At 40.5% G+C, this 17,229-nt stretch overlaps 1 protein-coding gene across 1 annotated transcript in view; it reads left to right on the top strand.

Moving 5' to 3' along the window:
* Positions 1-17,229, top strand: part of ADCY2 (adenylate cyclase 2) — a 1,242,889-nt gene that overhangs the window by 918,316 nt on the left and 307,344 nt on the right. The window contains exon 15 of the mRNA XM_075212755.1: positions 4,795-4,879. Within this exon, the coding sequence (XP_075068856.1) occupies positions 4,795-4,879 (85 nt within the window). The remainder of the gene's footprint in view (positions 1-4,794; positions 4,880-17,229) is intronic.

Below are 17,229 nucleotides of genomic sequence, written 5' to 3'. Positions count from 1 at the left end.
GAGAGAGAGAGAGAGAGAGAGAGAAAGAGTGGAGAGAAGAGAGAGAGGGAGAGAAAGAGGGAGAGGGAGAGAGAGAGAGAGAGAGAGAGAGAGAGGAAGATCGAAATAATTAATTATTAAGCTATCAATGAGTTGGATGTAACTGTTAATCTTTTAAAAATAATTAGCAGCTAAACAACTCTTTCATCACGCATGAGGTGGCTGCCCGGTGTAATTTTTGTTTTTATCTTAAATGCCATCCAAATCCATCCAGTGGAAGGCTGTTCTTCCCAGTGCACACAGTGCAGAGGTGTCTGAATGTATAGCCGCACAGACAAACAACCCAAAAAATGTTATACATAAGATAGATAGATAGATATACAATAGATATTTAAAAGAGTATAGGACAAAACGAACCTCTTAGTGCAATAATTATGACTTATTAATTTTTTAATAAAAATATAAAATATGCTTACTGTCTAAACAATAAAGAGCAGCTTATGTGTATAACCTTGACTTGTCCGATGTCCCTCATGTAGCTTTCAGCTTCATATATCCCGATGTAGTGAGCAATCAAAAGGAGAAAAAGGAAACAAAAGTGTAACATTGTTTTTCTTACAAAACAACACCTGTGTACCATATACCCACACTGTGCCTCAGTACCAAAAGCTTCTCTTTCAATTAATCTTGCTTATTTATCTGAAAATTATGTTCCACAGTGATGAAAATCTCCCACCAAAAGTGGATCTAATAAATACTCCTGATCACCAACAACCACAAACTCATTGCGCATATGTAAAACCTTTTAGGTATTGTTGAATAACTACTGATTGTTAGGAAACCCCCTAGCCGATACTGCACAAACCGAAGTCTGCTCTGCCAGTCAGGTGTTTACTGGAGCCCCTAGTGGTGGGGATAGACTTGGCCGCAGACTGACAGAGGGTCGTGAAGTGCGTACTGACTGGGCAGAACCCAGGAAAGCGGAGTGAGGTCCGGGCATGGGTCAAGGGCTGGCAGAAGACAGCAAATCCAATAAACCAAGCCGAGGTCAGGGGTCACTTGCTAGGAAGAATCGTCAGAAAACACGCCAGGGGTTGAGGTCACGAGCAAATCAGCATAAACGAAGGTATAAGCCAAACGGTCAGGGGCACAGGCAAAAAACAAATCCAGAGGACAGGCAGGGGTCATACACGGTAATCAGAGATCCAAAGGCTTAACACCAGGAATACAGCAGCAGGCAGCAACACAGTGAACTGGAAGCTATAACCGGCAGGGAGGCTAAGCCCTCCCTGCCTTATATACAGAGATTCTCCAATCAGAGCTTAGCTCTGTAAAAGCACACTTGCTGACCTGATAATTGATAAATTAGCCCGCAGGCTTGCCATACTGTTGCGCACACGCCCGGCTGCCCCGTAATGCCTGGACGCGGCGCTGACCTGAAAAGTGTTGGCCCCCGGAAGTGACATCCCGGACGTCATAGCGACGGCCGGGACGCAGGTAGGAGAGTCGCGGCGGTGCCTCATAACACAGATTCACAATAACTACAGATATTCCTACCAGGGTCATTCCACATCAGATCACTCAAAAAAACATGATTTGTCCACCACCCGTCTCAGATATTTTTGAAAATGTTTTAGTTAAGAGAGGATGTCAAAAAAACTATTTCTGCCAAATATCTCGACTGTCTGACAATTAGTTGATTATATATTGATTTTTCAATTTATTAAATAATTTACTAATCGCGGCTTCTTTATCCAGTTTATTTGAAGTATTACAGGTGTTTATTAAGGAATCGACACAAAATTTGGACCCCTAAGGTAACTCTTCCTCCCGAATCCAAAAATCCAAACCAAATTACTGTATCTGCCTCATGTTTTGCGTTACGGCAAAAACACACGTTTTTCGAATATCATTAAAAACTCTAGATTCAATTGACATTAGGGATCCCATTTTTTTGGGTGTTTAAAAAAAGGTATAAATTACTACCACAAAAAAAAATCAGCTGGGTACTCTGTTTCATAGTGAGAAAAAAAATAATGAAGTTGATGCTCGATTACTGCTGTACAGCATATATAATTTACACATTGTTAAAAACCATACCAAAAAAGTGAACTAAACTGAGGCAATGGGATGAAACTCCCATACAAGGAAATGAAACAAACAGAAATTGATGGAAAGGGGAGACCAAAACTGAAACTTTTCAGAGAGAGAGAGGGAAACACAGAAAGAGTCAATCATGGCAGCTGCTCATTTGGTAGTCTTTTAAATACGGACTGCCATATTACTATTTACTCAAAAACCATTGGATTACATAGCTGAGACCACTTTACATTTGACATTAGGGATCCCATTTTTTTGGGGAGTGTTTAAAAAAGGTATATATTACTACCACAAAAAAAATCAGCAGGGTACTCTGTTTCATAGTGGAGAAAAAAAATAATGAAGTTGATGCTGATGTTCGATTACTGTTGTACTGCATACATAATTAACACAAGAAATCATGAAATTTAAAACCTTTAACATAACTTAAGCCCTTAACTGAAGTTGAGTCAACAATCTCATTATTTTTCCCTTGTTTGTAATGGTCTGTAATTTTCCTTAAAGTGTCAGCAGAAAGTGTATACTGCCTTCCAGTACTTCCTTGGATAGTAGGCACTTCCGTTACACAGAGGACGTGAATAAAAGGAACAAAACACTTATCTCTTGAAGGCCAGGACAGCACATTCGTTGATTGGTTTCATTAAGTGTATCAGCACATCTTGGGCCTGATTCATTAAGGATCTTAACTTGAGAAACTTCTTATTTCAGTCTCCTGGACAAAACCATGTTACAATGCAAGGGGTGCAAATTAGTATTCTGTTTTGCACATAAGTTAAATACTGACTGTTTTTTCATGTAGCACACAAATACTTGATAGCTTATTTGTACACTGAAATTCAAAGTTGATATTTGTGTGCTACATGAAAAAACAGTCAGGCTTGAAAAAGCTACAGAGCGAAACGCACGTTGGCGTTTTGTCTCGCTATCCTCATAATCCAGCCTGCACCTTATGATCTCCCTATGATCACTCCCCAGTTATCTACTTAGGCAGGGATTTTCACATATACCCGCGATCATAGGGGACTTAATAATACTTTGTCTCTTCATTCATTTTTTGATGCCAATGCTATTGGGCTATATTACCTAATACTACTAGAAATACCTTGGGTTTTTCAAACTTTATATGGCAACCACCCTAATTTTTTGAGTATCTACTCGATTTTTGCACTTATTATGGGGCAGTTTGATAGGTAGTATAATATCTCTCCCTGATCGCTCTAAGTTACCTATTCAGGCAGGGATTTCCCTTATATTTGCGATCGTAGAGAACTTATTTATGCCACTATTATTAGGGCTACATTACCTAATAATATTATTAGAATCACCTTTTGGCTCTTGTGACCTCATATGGCAATAATTCCAACTTTGGAGCATTTATTCAGGCTGGGATCTTTGCACTTATAAAGGCACATTCGGATAAATAGCAGAGGCAATGCAAATTGCATTTGCATTTTTATTCACCTCCACACTTGTTTGTCCTATATGTGTATTTTTAAATATTTCGCTCCTGTTTAACCAGAACATTTTTTAATGCATATCCAATAAAGATTTATTTTTATTATAGACCTAATCAGAGTGCCCCTTCTATACACTTTTTTTCTTTCCTTCTTGTCCAAAAAAGGATGTTTTCTGAAATTCTTCATATCTTAGCAGCAGAAGCTTTTCATGATGGTAGCAGACTGAGGTTTCAGGATCATTGGTTACTGCATTTGAAACTTCAGTTCTCAGAATCAAAAGTTCTTTTTCTTCATCTGTAGAGTGGTCCCAGCTATGTAATCCAATGGTTTTTGAGTAAATAGTAATATGGCAGTCTGTATTTAAAAGACTACCAAATGAGCAGCTGCCATGATTGACACTTTCTGTGTCTCCCTCTCTCTTTCTCTGGAAAGTTTCAGTTTTGGTCTCTCTAAAGGGAATCCACTTCCCATCAGTTTGTTTGTTTCATTACCTGTATGGGAGGTTTATCCCATTGCCTCAGTTTAGTTCACTTTTTTTGGTATGGTTGTTAACAATGTGTAAATTATGTATGCTGTACAGCAGTAATCGAGCATCAACTTCATTATTTTTTTTCTCCACTATGAAACAGAGAACCCGGCTGATTTTTTTTTTTTGGTAGTAATTTATACCTTTTTTAAACACCCCCCAAAAATTGGGATCCTGAATGTCACTTGAATCTAGCGTTTTTAATGATATTTGAAAAATGTGCGTTTTTGCCGTAACGCAAAACATGAGGCAGATACAGTAATTTGGTTTGGATTTTTCGATTCTGGAGGAAGAGTTACCTTAGGGGTCCAAATTTTGTGTTGATTCCTTAATAAACACCCGTAATACTTCAAACAAACTGGATAAAGAAGCTGCGATTTGTAATTATTAAATAACTTGAAAAATCAATATATAATAAACTAATTATCAAACAGTCGAGATATTTGGCAGAATAAGTTGTTTTGACATCCTCTCTTAACTAAAAAAAATTTGTAGAAATCTGAGACGGGTGGTGGACAACCCTGGTTGAACTGACATGGAATGACCCACCAGTTTATTAGCCTATTGCATATGTCTAATGTATTTTCTAATATATACCACAAGCTCACATTAATTAAGCAGTGCAAGAAGAGACTATGCTTCCTTTGTTTAGGAATGTAGCTTAAAGTTATTGTGTGGATATGTTGTATGACAATTAAAAAAATAGTATTTCATTTTGTATGTATTTTACAGAACGTCTCTTCTTGGAATTTCATTTGGTGCTGCATTCCTCTGTCTATCTTTCATTCTCTTTGTATGTTTTGCTGGACAACTTTTGGTAAGTATTTCATTTACTAAAAGAATATTTATTTTCTCAAAGTTTTCAATAAATACTGATAGAGTGCTGATATTATATTGTGGCTGGAAATTAAACTATCCTCTCACTTTTAACCTTTGATTTAAATGACTACTATGTTACTTCCAGTGGATTTACTTCACACCCATTAATATGGAAGACTTACTACTATAGCTGTAAGATAACAAATGTAACTATTACAATTATCAATTACCTTTGATTGGTTTATGGTGAATTAGAATAATGAAAATAAATGCTTGATGAATGTGTGGAGTTGCACATTGCAATGACTGCTAGTATCTAAGAGCTAGGAAACTTCTGCTGGAATTTTAAGAGCCAGAAGTTTTGTTCTGGCTATTTCTACTATGTATAGTAAATAAAAAAATATTGATCACATGTTCTGAAGGGTGGTCATTATTTTAGAAATGTCCGCCATCTTGAATGATACATGATCTAAATATATATATGCACAGTATAGGGTTGTTGTATATGAATTTATATGTTTTCAGGCAATCTAAGTTCAAAGCAATGAATGTGCTCCAAATGTAATTCAAAATCATGGTTTAAACCTTTTTATATGAAATTCTCAAATAATTAAGTTGCTATTTAATTTGCATGACAATGGAAAAGTAAAACATAAAATTATACAATGCATTATTTTAATTTCACTTTTGTTTAAACATTTAAACATAGATTCTTCTCTTTACATTCGAAAACGGACAAAAAGGTTTCTTTTCAACTCTGCAAGGGCAAATATTAGCTCCTGCACATTTCTGGCAGGTACAGGAGGTCGTAAAGTATCATTGCTATGATCGGCTTAAAAGCTACGTCTTCTTCTGTTTAACCATCTTGTAGTGAGTCCAATGATGAGTTTCCATTCAGCACATTGGTCCATATGTAGCATTGAAGGTATGCATGCTTGATATGAAAGAGCATTGTTGAGGAAGGTAGACACAGTTGATTTTTTTTTATAGTCTTTGCTTTGGGGTACTGCTTAAATCAAACCCCATCACGGTTTGTTTTTGGTGAACCAAAAGTTTTTCTAATAAATAGTTCAGCATTTGTTATCATTTCTTCATCAAGAGGAGTAACACCAAAATTTGTCAAAAGTTGTCCTGATGAAATCCCTCTTTTAAGTGCCAAAAGTTTTGTCCTTATCTTGCTTGTTGTATCAAAAACAGTTACACTGTGTATGGCAGGTCGAATGCATAAAAGAATGTCGTCCATATTTCCCTTCACGTTGTGAAGTAGTATGTATTGGACAGATGCTCATGTATCTTTGATTATCCACAGTTCTTATGACCACCCTTTTGAAATCTCTCATTAAGTGCAGAGACCATAACATCTGTGTCAGCTGAGGCAATCATAACTCTTTCAACAGATCCTGTTTCAACTATATTTTCAATATGTTGCATGAACCTATAATCAGCATCCTCACATTCACAATAAAGTGATGGTACCAAACTTACAGAACCTTCCACCATTTTCAAACATATTTGTGGGTTATGTTTGTGACCTCCTCCCAAATACAAAGGTTTTCCGCTGTTTCCCTGATTTATAATCCAGTTCCTGAAAACAGGTTTTGTTGTGGGTTAAACCCGAGAAGGTATCCATGTTGACAGGAAGCAGCGTACTTGGGAGTTACATCAATAGGATCAACTTTTCTTCGTCTGAGTCGGCCCCAGTTTTTCATACTTTTCTCTTCATACAAGTAAAAAAAAAATCAATGTGCAAACAGTTTTCTGAAAGTTTTAAGATTTATTTCCACAAGTAGTCAAAGTCCAAGGGGTAAATGTATCAAACTGAGAGTTTTTCATCGGTTTTGAAAAGTGGAGATGTTGCCTATAGCAACCAATCAGATTCTAGCTATCATTTTGTAGAATGTACTAAATAAATGATAGCTAGAATTTGATTGTTTTTTCTAATAAGCCGGAAAACTCTCAGCTTGATACATTTACCCCCAAATAATTTACACAAGAGTCGTTTAACATACACTTTTTGCGCGTATGCCATGAAGTCAATCACCACGGCTATTCTCTCCTCTGATGTTTGTAGCCGAGTTTTTACAATATCCTTATTTAAAAACTGTCTTTCAAGTAATTGCTTAGTTGTGCTTTGTCTGACTTCTTAAAAAATCCATCACACGTTAGGCAGTAAGATGAGGATGTAAGTTCGCATTTCAGTAATGCCTCTATATTTAAACCTCTGGAACATGTTACTTCTATGCATAGGTGAGCATCACTCATTTCTTGGAGTGCAGACTCAGTTGCACATATGTCTTTCTTCTTTTTGGGAAATTCCTTTTGTATAGAACCTGAGATATCTTTGCTGTTATCTCCTTTTTCTTGTACATGGAGTAAGAATTCAGCTACTAGTGGATTAGTTTTCATTCCAGTTATGAGGTTGATATTTCATAACTGTCATCTGTTGAGAGGGGATTTCCTTGATCAAGCACTGATGTTAACATACTTGAAATACTCTGATGGTCTTCAATAGTTATAGATTTGGTAAACTCATGATGAAGAGCAAATTCATCATCTTCATATAGACCGCAAAATGTTCTTGAAAAATGTTTTGTTTTTATCATGTTTAATAAGATTGTGCATTGTCATGGGTTTTTTTCATTTTGTAATGCCTATTATACCTCCAGATCCCTTTGTTGTCTTATTATGGTGTTGCTCTAGAGCTTGATCCAAGACAACACTGCTGAATCTATTGCTGGTATGTTGAACCGAGAAATTGTAAATCATAGGGTGCTCTACTTCCAGCTTCAAACAATCATTCTAGTATAGAGTGCACCTTCACACATAATTTGCTCTATCAAAGCAGAAAAAAAGTGGCAAACATTCTCTTATACCGCATACACGCAGGTCCAAGTTGTTTTCTCTGTCAGAAAAAAAGAATCGGAGGGAGATAGTTGACATTTTTCAAAAATGACCACTAGTCTGAACATGTTGTCGAAGTCAGCAAATTGGATAAAGTCATTTCAATTAAAATCGAGCAAACTTGGTTGTCTTTGTCTGAAAAGATGCGTACGGTACGCTACAGCGTAAAAGGGCACGCTACGGCGTAAAAGGGCGTACGCAGCTGCAACACGTGGCAGCAACATTATTTAGCATTTTACATACATTCGCACAAACACGCATACTTGTAAAATAGTACACATTAATGGTAGTTGCAACACATAGTCATTTATGTCGAAATATAGTACAAGTTATATGCACATTAGTGAAATATATAGAACAGGTTGAAGGAATCAAATCATGTGTGGTATCATAATAAACCTCTTAACATTTTCTACTGTTCGGTTCACTCTGCGACGGAATCGCAGAGTGCATACACAAGTTATGAATGATAGGGAATTATGAACTACTTAAGACTAAGGAATCTTGGCGGGAAGAGCAGAGCATACCCCCTGGAGAGATGACCCCCTCCTTTGGATTCTTTAGGATGAACTAGCCAATGATTGACAACCCCTTGGACCTTCCTGAAACCTGGACCAATAGAAGCAAGCTATACCATCTTCATTGTTTTACTGTATTCCTGTGTGCATATAAGCAGCAGCTTCTCATCTAGTGTTCAGACATCTTGTCCCCAGACTTCAGGATTGAATGACTGTACACTGGATCCAGAGTGCCTGCGATAAGTAACGGCTGTACTTATTATTACTTTGCTTGAATATATTCTGCTACCTTTTGAGAATAAATCTTTGTGCGTTGGAAACACAAATCGAGATTTGACAATCGCTATTGGTTAGCGACAATACGCACATAACAATTTCGGGGCTCGTGAGCTTTGGAGGTTTCGTTGCCGAACGATACGAAAGACCAACGGATTTCGGTTCCGCAACAAAGGGTGGAGACGCGTCATATACGGGTAAGAACGCAATGTGTTCAAAACCTGAATTTAACTCTGTGTTGTGAAACCGAATGTCCGTTTTGCATTGTCTAGGGCACGCTAACTAGAACCTAGGGACAAAAGGGAAAACTGTTTCTTTTTTTTTGTCATTATGCATTTTAAATGTATTGCATTGCCTTGCGTATGTGTATTTCCTGCTGTGCGTACGCGAACTTCCGGTAGATTTTCCACTTGGTTAAACAATCGTTTTGATAGTTATTATATGTGCATAGTATAATTACTTGGGAAAACCTCTGAGACATTAATACTATTGTTGGGAACTTTTGATTTTCTGCGCAGAAAAGGTGTATAGTGTGTGATTTTGTAACTTAGATACACTGTTTATAATTCATTGTGCTCAGTTGCTGTCTGACGAGGCGGGTTGCCCAACTGAAGGACGGTAAACAGGGCAGGTATACCGAATGCGAAAACTGGGTTTTCGCAAAGCGCTACCAAAAGATCGCAAGGTTTGCTAATAACTAGTATAGGTAGGCTGTGCGATCTAACCGTACGATAACCGTCAGTGCGAATTGGTGAAGCAGCTAGGAGGAATTATCCTGGAAAGGCAGGTTGATTTTATCAACTTGCGCTCCCAGCAATAATAAATTCAGCAGATCTTGTGGTGAGCCAGGGTATCGAGGAGCTGATAGCCCTTGGGGCCCACAGTGATATTTCTGTATTAGGGGTCCTTGCCTGGTGCGAGAAAGAAGCGAGTGGACGCGTCTAATGGAAATACGTCCACCGGGCATTAGAGATCTCTAGCGGTGATTGTAGCAACAGGATTGAAATTGTTGGGTGGAAAGAACAGAGCATTGCGGTGTGTCTGTATTCCACCTAAAAGGGTATTGTTGGCTGGAAGGAACCGAGCATTGCGGTGTGTCTGTGTTCCGTGTAAAAGGTAGTGTTCAACATGGGTGCTAAGCATACGCTAGAGATGGCCAGTGTACTGCCTAGGGAAGGGCCTATTGGTTCAGCGAGATTTCTCATGTGCAAGAAATATGGTGCATACGCAACTGTGTATTGTGACACGTGGGTCAAGATGACCAAAGATTGTGATAGGCCTTTCCCAACAATAGGAAGTTTTAATGAAGAGGTACTAAATAATGTAAAAGATAAAGTGTGGTTGATTAAGTCAACGAAAAGAAGAAATAGACATAATGATTGTTTAAAATTGTGGCAAATGGAAGGTAACATGTGGCAGAGCAGCGAATGCACAGCGGAAGTAAGCTTGGCGAAAAGCGCGCACGGCGGAAGTAGCCGTTGAGAAGCGCGGCGAACTCAGCGCAAGCGCCCCCCCCCGCCACCTTATGTGGCGGGAGGGGTAAGTACAGCCGTTATTAAAACTGAAAAAAGAGAAATTGCTAAGTTATGTCCTGCTTTAAGTCAGTTTAAAAAAAATGTATCAGAAGATGAAGATGAACCCACTATGATTTCAGCCATTGCTCATGCTGTTAATATGCTAGAGGTTCAGTGTAAGTATGGGAAAGGAGCAATGGCTGAGATAGGTGAGAGTAGGGTGATCACTAGGAGTGATAGCGTTCTAAGTATTGATACAGCAAATCTTGTAGTGTCTCCTGAAGACAGTGAACCAGTGGGTGCGTATCCAGTCCGCACAATATCAGTTCCCAATGGGAAGGCGGACAAGGATGGTGTAGTTCCTTTAAAGAATGTTACAATACATTCTCCCTGGACTAGATCAGAATTACGTTCCATTATGACTGAATTCCCAGACCCTAGAAAGGAGTTGGCTAAGTGTCAGAAATTTGTTAAAGACTTAGGAAATACACACGAACCAACCAATAAGGATTGGCGTGTAGTGTTTAGGGCGTGTCTTCCTCCCAATACTGACAATCAAAAATGTATTAAAGATTGTTTGTTGGATGAAGATGACACCTTGACTGATGAGATTAACCAAGAAAATATAGAACAAATTGTCAAACACTTAGCCATCTATTTTCCAGTAGTAGTAAATTGGAGTAAGATTTTCACCATAAAACAAAAGGATAGTGAAACAGCCTCAGATTACTTTGCTAGAGCTATAGCAGCGAAAACACGGTTCACTGGGATATCCAACATAGGTGAGGACCCACATCACAGAGAGGTAGCTGTAGGAGTATTAATGGATGGCCTCAGAGAAAATTTAAAGACAAGAGTACAAACCACATTACCTAATTGGAGAGGCATCACAGTAGATTCTCTTAGGGAGTCTGCTGTGGAGCATGACAAAAACCTTTTTAGAAAAAAGTAAGAGAAAAGTGATAGGTTAATGACGGTAAGTATACAGGCTCTAGAGGGGATGCATACACGACCACCAGCATACAACCCATATAACAAGAAACCTAAAGTGATCAGGTGTTTCAACTGTAACGAGGAAGGACATTACAGGAAAGATTGTAAAAAGGAAAGACTCAATGCACAGAAGGATGGGTCACGTAGATATCCTCCAAGGAGGAATTCACATGGATTAGAAGACTCACATCTACCCGCACATATTATAGCAGCAAATGCTGTGCGGGAAAGCGATAGTCAGCGCTAGGGGTCAGGTCATACCTGTAGTCTACAGCCAGTGAGGTTAACTGAGAGTCAGAAAGAAGAACCAACAATGATAGTTGACATAGCTGGTAGGAAACAAACTTTTCTTGTAGATACAGGGGCGGCCAGATCTGTGATAACCTCTCCTTTTAATCTACAGATGACCAGTCAAACTATTCCAGCTATGGGGGTAAGGAAGAGTGTTACATTATCCTCTAACTAAACCCGCTGAAGTTACTATCGGGCCTCTGCATACTAAGCATTCGTTTCTCTTGGCTGCAGCGGCTCCTACTAACTTGCTAGGGAGAGACTTGTTATGTAAAATGGGATGTGTCATATACTGTACTTCAGATGGTGTGTTCCTAGATATACCCGAGAAGGTCGCTCATGAGGTACATGACATATTGGACACCCCTCAAAGGTTAATGTTACACTCTACTGTTATATAACACAGTCCATCTCAAGTAAAGGGGATGTTGCTGGAAATACCAGGTTCACTATGGACCAGAGATGGACAGGACACTGGACTGATGGCAAACGTAGCCCCTGTCATGGTCAATCTAAAAAGTGGTAGGATAGCTCCAAAAATCCCACAGTATCCATTAAAACCGGAGGTGGAACTAGGGGTATATCCTGTTATTGAGAGGCTGTTACAACAAGGGATTTTAATTCGTACAGCCAGTTCAGCAAATAGTCCCATTTTCCCTGTGAAGAAGAGTGGGGGGAGGTGCTATAGATTAGTCCAGGACTTAAGGGGAATTAATAAAGTTGTTGAGAGCCAATTCCCCGTAGAGCCGAACCCAGCTGTCATCCTCATGCAGATTCCACCGTCTGCTAGTCATTTTACTGTCATTGATCTATGTTCTGCTTTCTTCTCAGTCCCTCTTCACCCTGACTGCCAATACCTTTTTGCATTCTCCTACCGGGGATTTCAATACACATGGACCAGACTGCCCCAGGGGTTCATTGACAGCCCCAGTATTTTCTCCCAAGCCTTACATGACTGTTTGCAATCCTTTCAACCCCACAATGGGTCTGTTCTAATTCAATATGTGAACGATTTGTTGCTGTGCTCTGATTCTTTTATGTCATATCTACATGATACTAAATTGTTGTTGCTCCATCTCTCACAAACAGGGCACAAGGTGGCAAAGGACAAATTACAGCCATGTCAGACTAAGGTCAAATACTTAGGACACTGCCTCACTAAGGGGATAAGACTCCTGACAACCAACAGAATTGAGGCTATACAACACATGACTCTGCCGCAGAGCCAGAAGCAGATTCGTACCTTCCTGGGGATGCGTGGATACTGTAGATCCTGGATCCCAGGTTTTTTTTATTCTGGCATTACCATTCCAGGAGCTAGTCTCTTCTTCAAAACCAGAACGTGTTGTACACACAGAAGAGTCAGAGCAAGCATTCTTTAACCTTAAAGATAGTCTGACTAAAGCACCTGCATTGGGAATACCAGATTACGAAAAGCCTTTTGAGTTATACTGTACGGAAGCGGATGGTTGTGCAGCAGGTGTCCTTACACAGAAACATGGTGACGCTAGCAGACCGGTAGCATACTACAGTGCACAATTGGACAATGTGGCAAGATCACTCCCAACATGTCTCAGAAGTGTAGCAGCAACTGCTCTTCTGGTAAGTAAGAGCGAAGACGTAGTTTTAGGACATAATTCAACTGTCTATACACCCCATGCTGTATCAGCTCTGTTAAATTCAGCCCAAACCAGACACGTTTCTTCAGCTAGATTCACAAAGTGGGAACTAGCCCTGATGGCACCCTCAAACATCACCATCAAACGATGTAGCACCTTAAATCCAGCTACATACCTTCCATATGTGTCTCTAGAGACACAAAGGGTGGGAGGTGAGGAGACCCTGGTTGATGATGAGTTAGGCAAGAGTACTGACACGCATGATTGTATGGAACACCTGAACCAGACCTTTACTGCAAGGCCCGACATACGTGACACCCCCTTAGAAAATGTAGATTTTACGTTTTATACAGATGGAAGTTGTCATAGACAGACTAAGATGGGAGAGCTATGTACTGGTTACGCTGTTGTAGATGATCAGGATGTGGTAGAAGCTGAACCCCTTGGCCCACCCCACTCAGCCCAGGTGGCAGAACTAGTAACATTAAGGAGAGCTTGTGAGTTTGCAAAAGGTAAATCAGCTAATATATATACTGAATCCAGGTACGCCTTCGGGGTAGTGCATGATTTTGGGGCCCTTTAGCGTCTTAGAAACTTCACGACAGCAGCAGGTACGCCAGTGGCACACTCACAACACATAAAAGGACTTCTGACAGCGATACAGTTACCCAGAACAGTAGCCGCCATAAAGTGCAAAGCCCATACCTTTGAAGAAGACCCGGTGTCATGGGGCAACAACAGGGCAGACGAAGCCGCTAAATGGGCAGCAGGGCAACCTATGACTGTATCGACCGAGACTATGATGGTTTTTCAGACATTAGAATTGCAGAAATTAATTGAAATGCAAGATTTGTGTTCCCTGCAGGAAAAGGCGGTCTGGAAGGCGAAGGGATGTGATCAAGAGTCCTCAGGACTCTGGAGGGATGGACAAGGTAAGCCTGTAGCTCCCCGAACATGCTATCCAAGCCTGGCTGAAGCAGCACACTCACCTGGGTAAAGAAGGTATGTGCAAACTGGTGAGAGCATACTGGTGTGCTCCTGGATTTTCCTCTCAGGCTGCTAAGAAAGCAATGTCATGTCTTACTTGTTTGAGGAAAAATGTCGGGAAAACTATTCCAACTGAGCCATCCCACATCCCTCCTACAGACGGACCTTTTCAGGTAATACAATTTGACTATATCCAATTACCACCGTGCAGGAATCTAAAGTTTGTGTTAGTGTGTATTGATGTGTTTACCGGTTGGGTAGAAGCATATCTGGCAGCCACTAATACTGCCGTGTTCACTGCAAAGAAAATTGTACAAGATTTTGTATGTAGGTTCGGTATCCCTAGAATCATTGAAAGTGATAGGGGTACCCACTTTACTGGTGATATCTTCCAAAATATGTGTAAACTCATGGGAATGGGTAGCAGACTTCACACCCCTTACCGACCACAAGCCAGTGGTAAGGTGGAGAGAGTAAATGTTACTATAAAGAACAAGCTTGGTAAGGTAATGGCTGAAACTGGGTTGGCATGGCCTGAGGCTTTGCCATTGGTCCTCCATAGCATTCGGACCACTCCTAGAACTCTTCTTAATCTGTCCCCCTTTGAGATTTTGTTCGGACGACAACCTCATTTGATCGTGAGTCCACAAGACTTGAAGTGTAATAATGAAGTGACTGTGCAATATCTTATAAAAAGGAGCAGACAGCTGAAACAACAACAACAAAAACTCAAAATGCTGTCACCTGGTATGCCAGAAACGAACTGTTATGATGTTGAACCTGGGGACTATGCTATGATCCGCAATTTCTTACGTTCAGGTTGTTTAACAGACCGTTGGGAAGGCCCATACCAAGTGCTGCTGACCAGTACTACATCACTGAAGGTTGCAGAGAGAGACACTTGGGTCCATTCCACCCACTGCAGGAGAGTCCGTAATCCGGAGAAAGTGCAAGATAAAACTGAGACCGACGACATAGATCTGTCACTTGTGAGTCTATTCCAGGAGACCTAAAGCCTGTAGTCGAGACACCTGAACCAGAGACGTTGCCCCAGAACTATCTTTCCAGCGATGGAGTGGCGGTTTTTGTTTTTCTTTTGTTCCAGGATTTTCCTTGTTTTTACTTTTTCTAGGACATTCTATTTTTGTGAAGGAGGATGGAGGACGGAGGAGGGTTCTGTTAGTGATGCGGATGAGATGGAGGCAGAGGAAAAGTTACTAGAATACTCAGAACAGCCCATTATCAAGCTTGGTCCAGGGGTTATGAAAAGGTCTGCAAGCTCGGGAACTCGGAGGCAGTGTGAGGGGCTATTGTCTGATAAGTATTGTATCTGCAAGTTCTGCGACTCCCTCGTTGAAGAGAGATGCATCCAGCGATGCCAGACCACCGGTAATCTGAATGTGAGCGGGCATCCTTTGGAGGATTATCACTCCCTGGTGGGTAAGGTGCTAAACCAAACCGAGTGCTGGGTGTGCTCTCATGTGCCACAGGGGCAGCATAACATAGGACTAGAGGCCTATAGAGGGGAGGTACAATAACACTAGGTCCCCTAGTCTATCGCTTCGTAGACAGAGCTTTGCTGTGCCTGAATATGTCTCATGCAAAACGTCTGGAGAATTGGGAAGCTGACCCATCAGATCAGACAATGGCTCGCCACACTCATTTTAGAGGGAGACTCACAAGGTCACCAAAAGGCAGGAATGTTGATGGAAGTCACAAATTAGGGCGTATAACCAAACATAAGAAAATGTCCATTGGTAAATTGCGTATTCAGTAGTATTCATACTTCCTAGAGAGATTCCAACCAGGGGCTGGGTGGCAAATATTTAGCCCAGGGGGTGAGACTCGACTCAGCAGCCTACTAGAAACATTTTAAAGGGAGAAAATGCAGGTACCTAAGTGACCCAGTCCAAGGTAGCCCACTATGGGACTGGCCCGGGGGACAGTTGCCCTCTTGCCCCCAGCCCAGACAGCCGCTGATACCTACCTTCCTTAATCCACTAATTGGGAATCAAACAAAGTGTTATATAGCCCGCTAGAGGAATCCTGATTTCACCATTTATTCAGATAAGCAGTGAAACGCAATATATCTAAGTACATTACTTACTAACGCCTCCAAAACTGCATCGCTGTAACTACTGCACTTCAATCTCCGTGATGCATTTTGGCTAACATTCCAAATTTAGTGTGTGCATAGCGTTTCAACATTATTATCTCTTGCACCTTATACTCCCTACACTACAGTTTTTTTGTCATTTAATTTATCTAATTAAATTAATTTCTTGTCCATACACACCTCATACAATGCATGTCCCCTTGGTTTATTCATAGGGGCAGCATTATGGCCCACATCTCCCTGTCATGGCAATAGGGTTTCTAAAATCCGTCTCAGGACCCCTGGGACTAGTTCTGGCAGGAGTGTTGTGGAATCTGTACACAAGCAGTTGGAATGAAGGTGAATCCACACGAGGAATAAAACCAAAGTATTTATTTCAGCAGGCAGAATCAATCTGAATTCACACAAAGGGTTACTGGTTTGCAGTTCATATAACAGTAACTAGATGAAGAAGCTGAATTCACACAGAGAGTTATTGGTTTGCAGTTCATATAACTGTAACTAGAGGAAGCAGCTGAATTCACACAAAGAGTTATTGGTTTTCAGTTCATATAACAGCAACTAGATGAAGCAGCTGAATTCACACAAAGAGTTATTGGTTTGCAGTTCATATAACAGTAACTAGATGAAGCAGCTGAATTCACACAAAGAATTATTGGTGTGCAGTTCATATAACAGCCAGCAAGATGAAGTTGAACTCACACAGAGAAGTCCATAACACAGCTGCAGGATGTGGCTGAATTCCCTCAGAGGATAAATGGTGGAGATGTGTATACAGCAGAAGAATTAAAGCAGCAACCAGGATGAAGCTGAATTCACATGAAGGGTTGAGGTCTGTATTCAGCAGGCAGGTTTAAGCAGCAAAACAACAGCAACTGTGATGATCAGGAACCAGGAACTAGGAAAGTGTTGCACTGGCAATTTGCTGAGTATAGGAGGAGACTCTTATAGTCTGCAGATGAAGCCAATTGGTGAATGAAATCAGGTGTTCAGACTCAGCAGGATGTTTAGAAAAAGTCTCACCCAAGATGGCAGCCTCCAGTACTGCAGACAGAAGACACGCTTGTCCCAGGATAGAATGCTGCATTCGATCAGGAGGGAGATGTATGGTGATATGGTACCGCCGAGTGGTT

This window comes from Mixophyes fleayi, chromosome 5, assembly GCF_038048845.1.
Source record: "Mixophyes fleayi isolate aMixFle1 chromosome 5, aMixFle1.hap1, whole genome shotgun sequence".
Taxonomy (NCBI): Eukaryota; Metazoa; Chordata; class Amphibia; order Anura; family Limnodynastidae; genus Mixophyes; species Mixophyes fleayi.
This window is presented reverse-complemented; position numbering and strand designations above follow the sequence as displayed.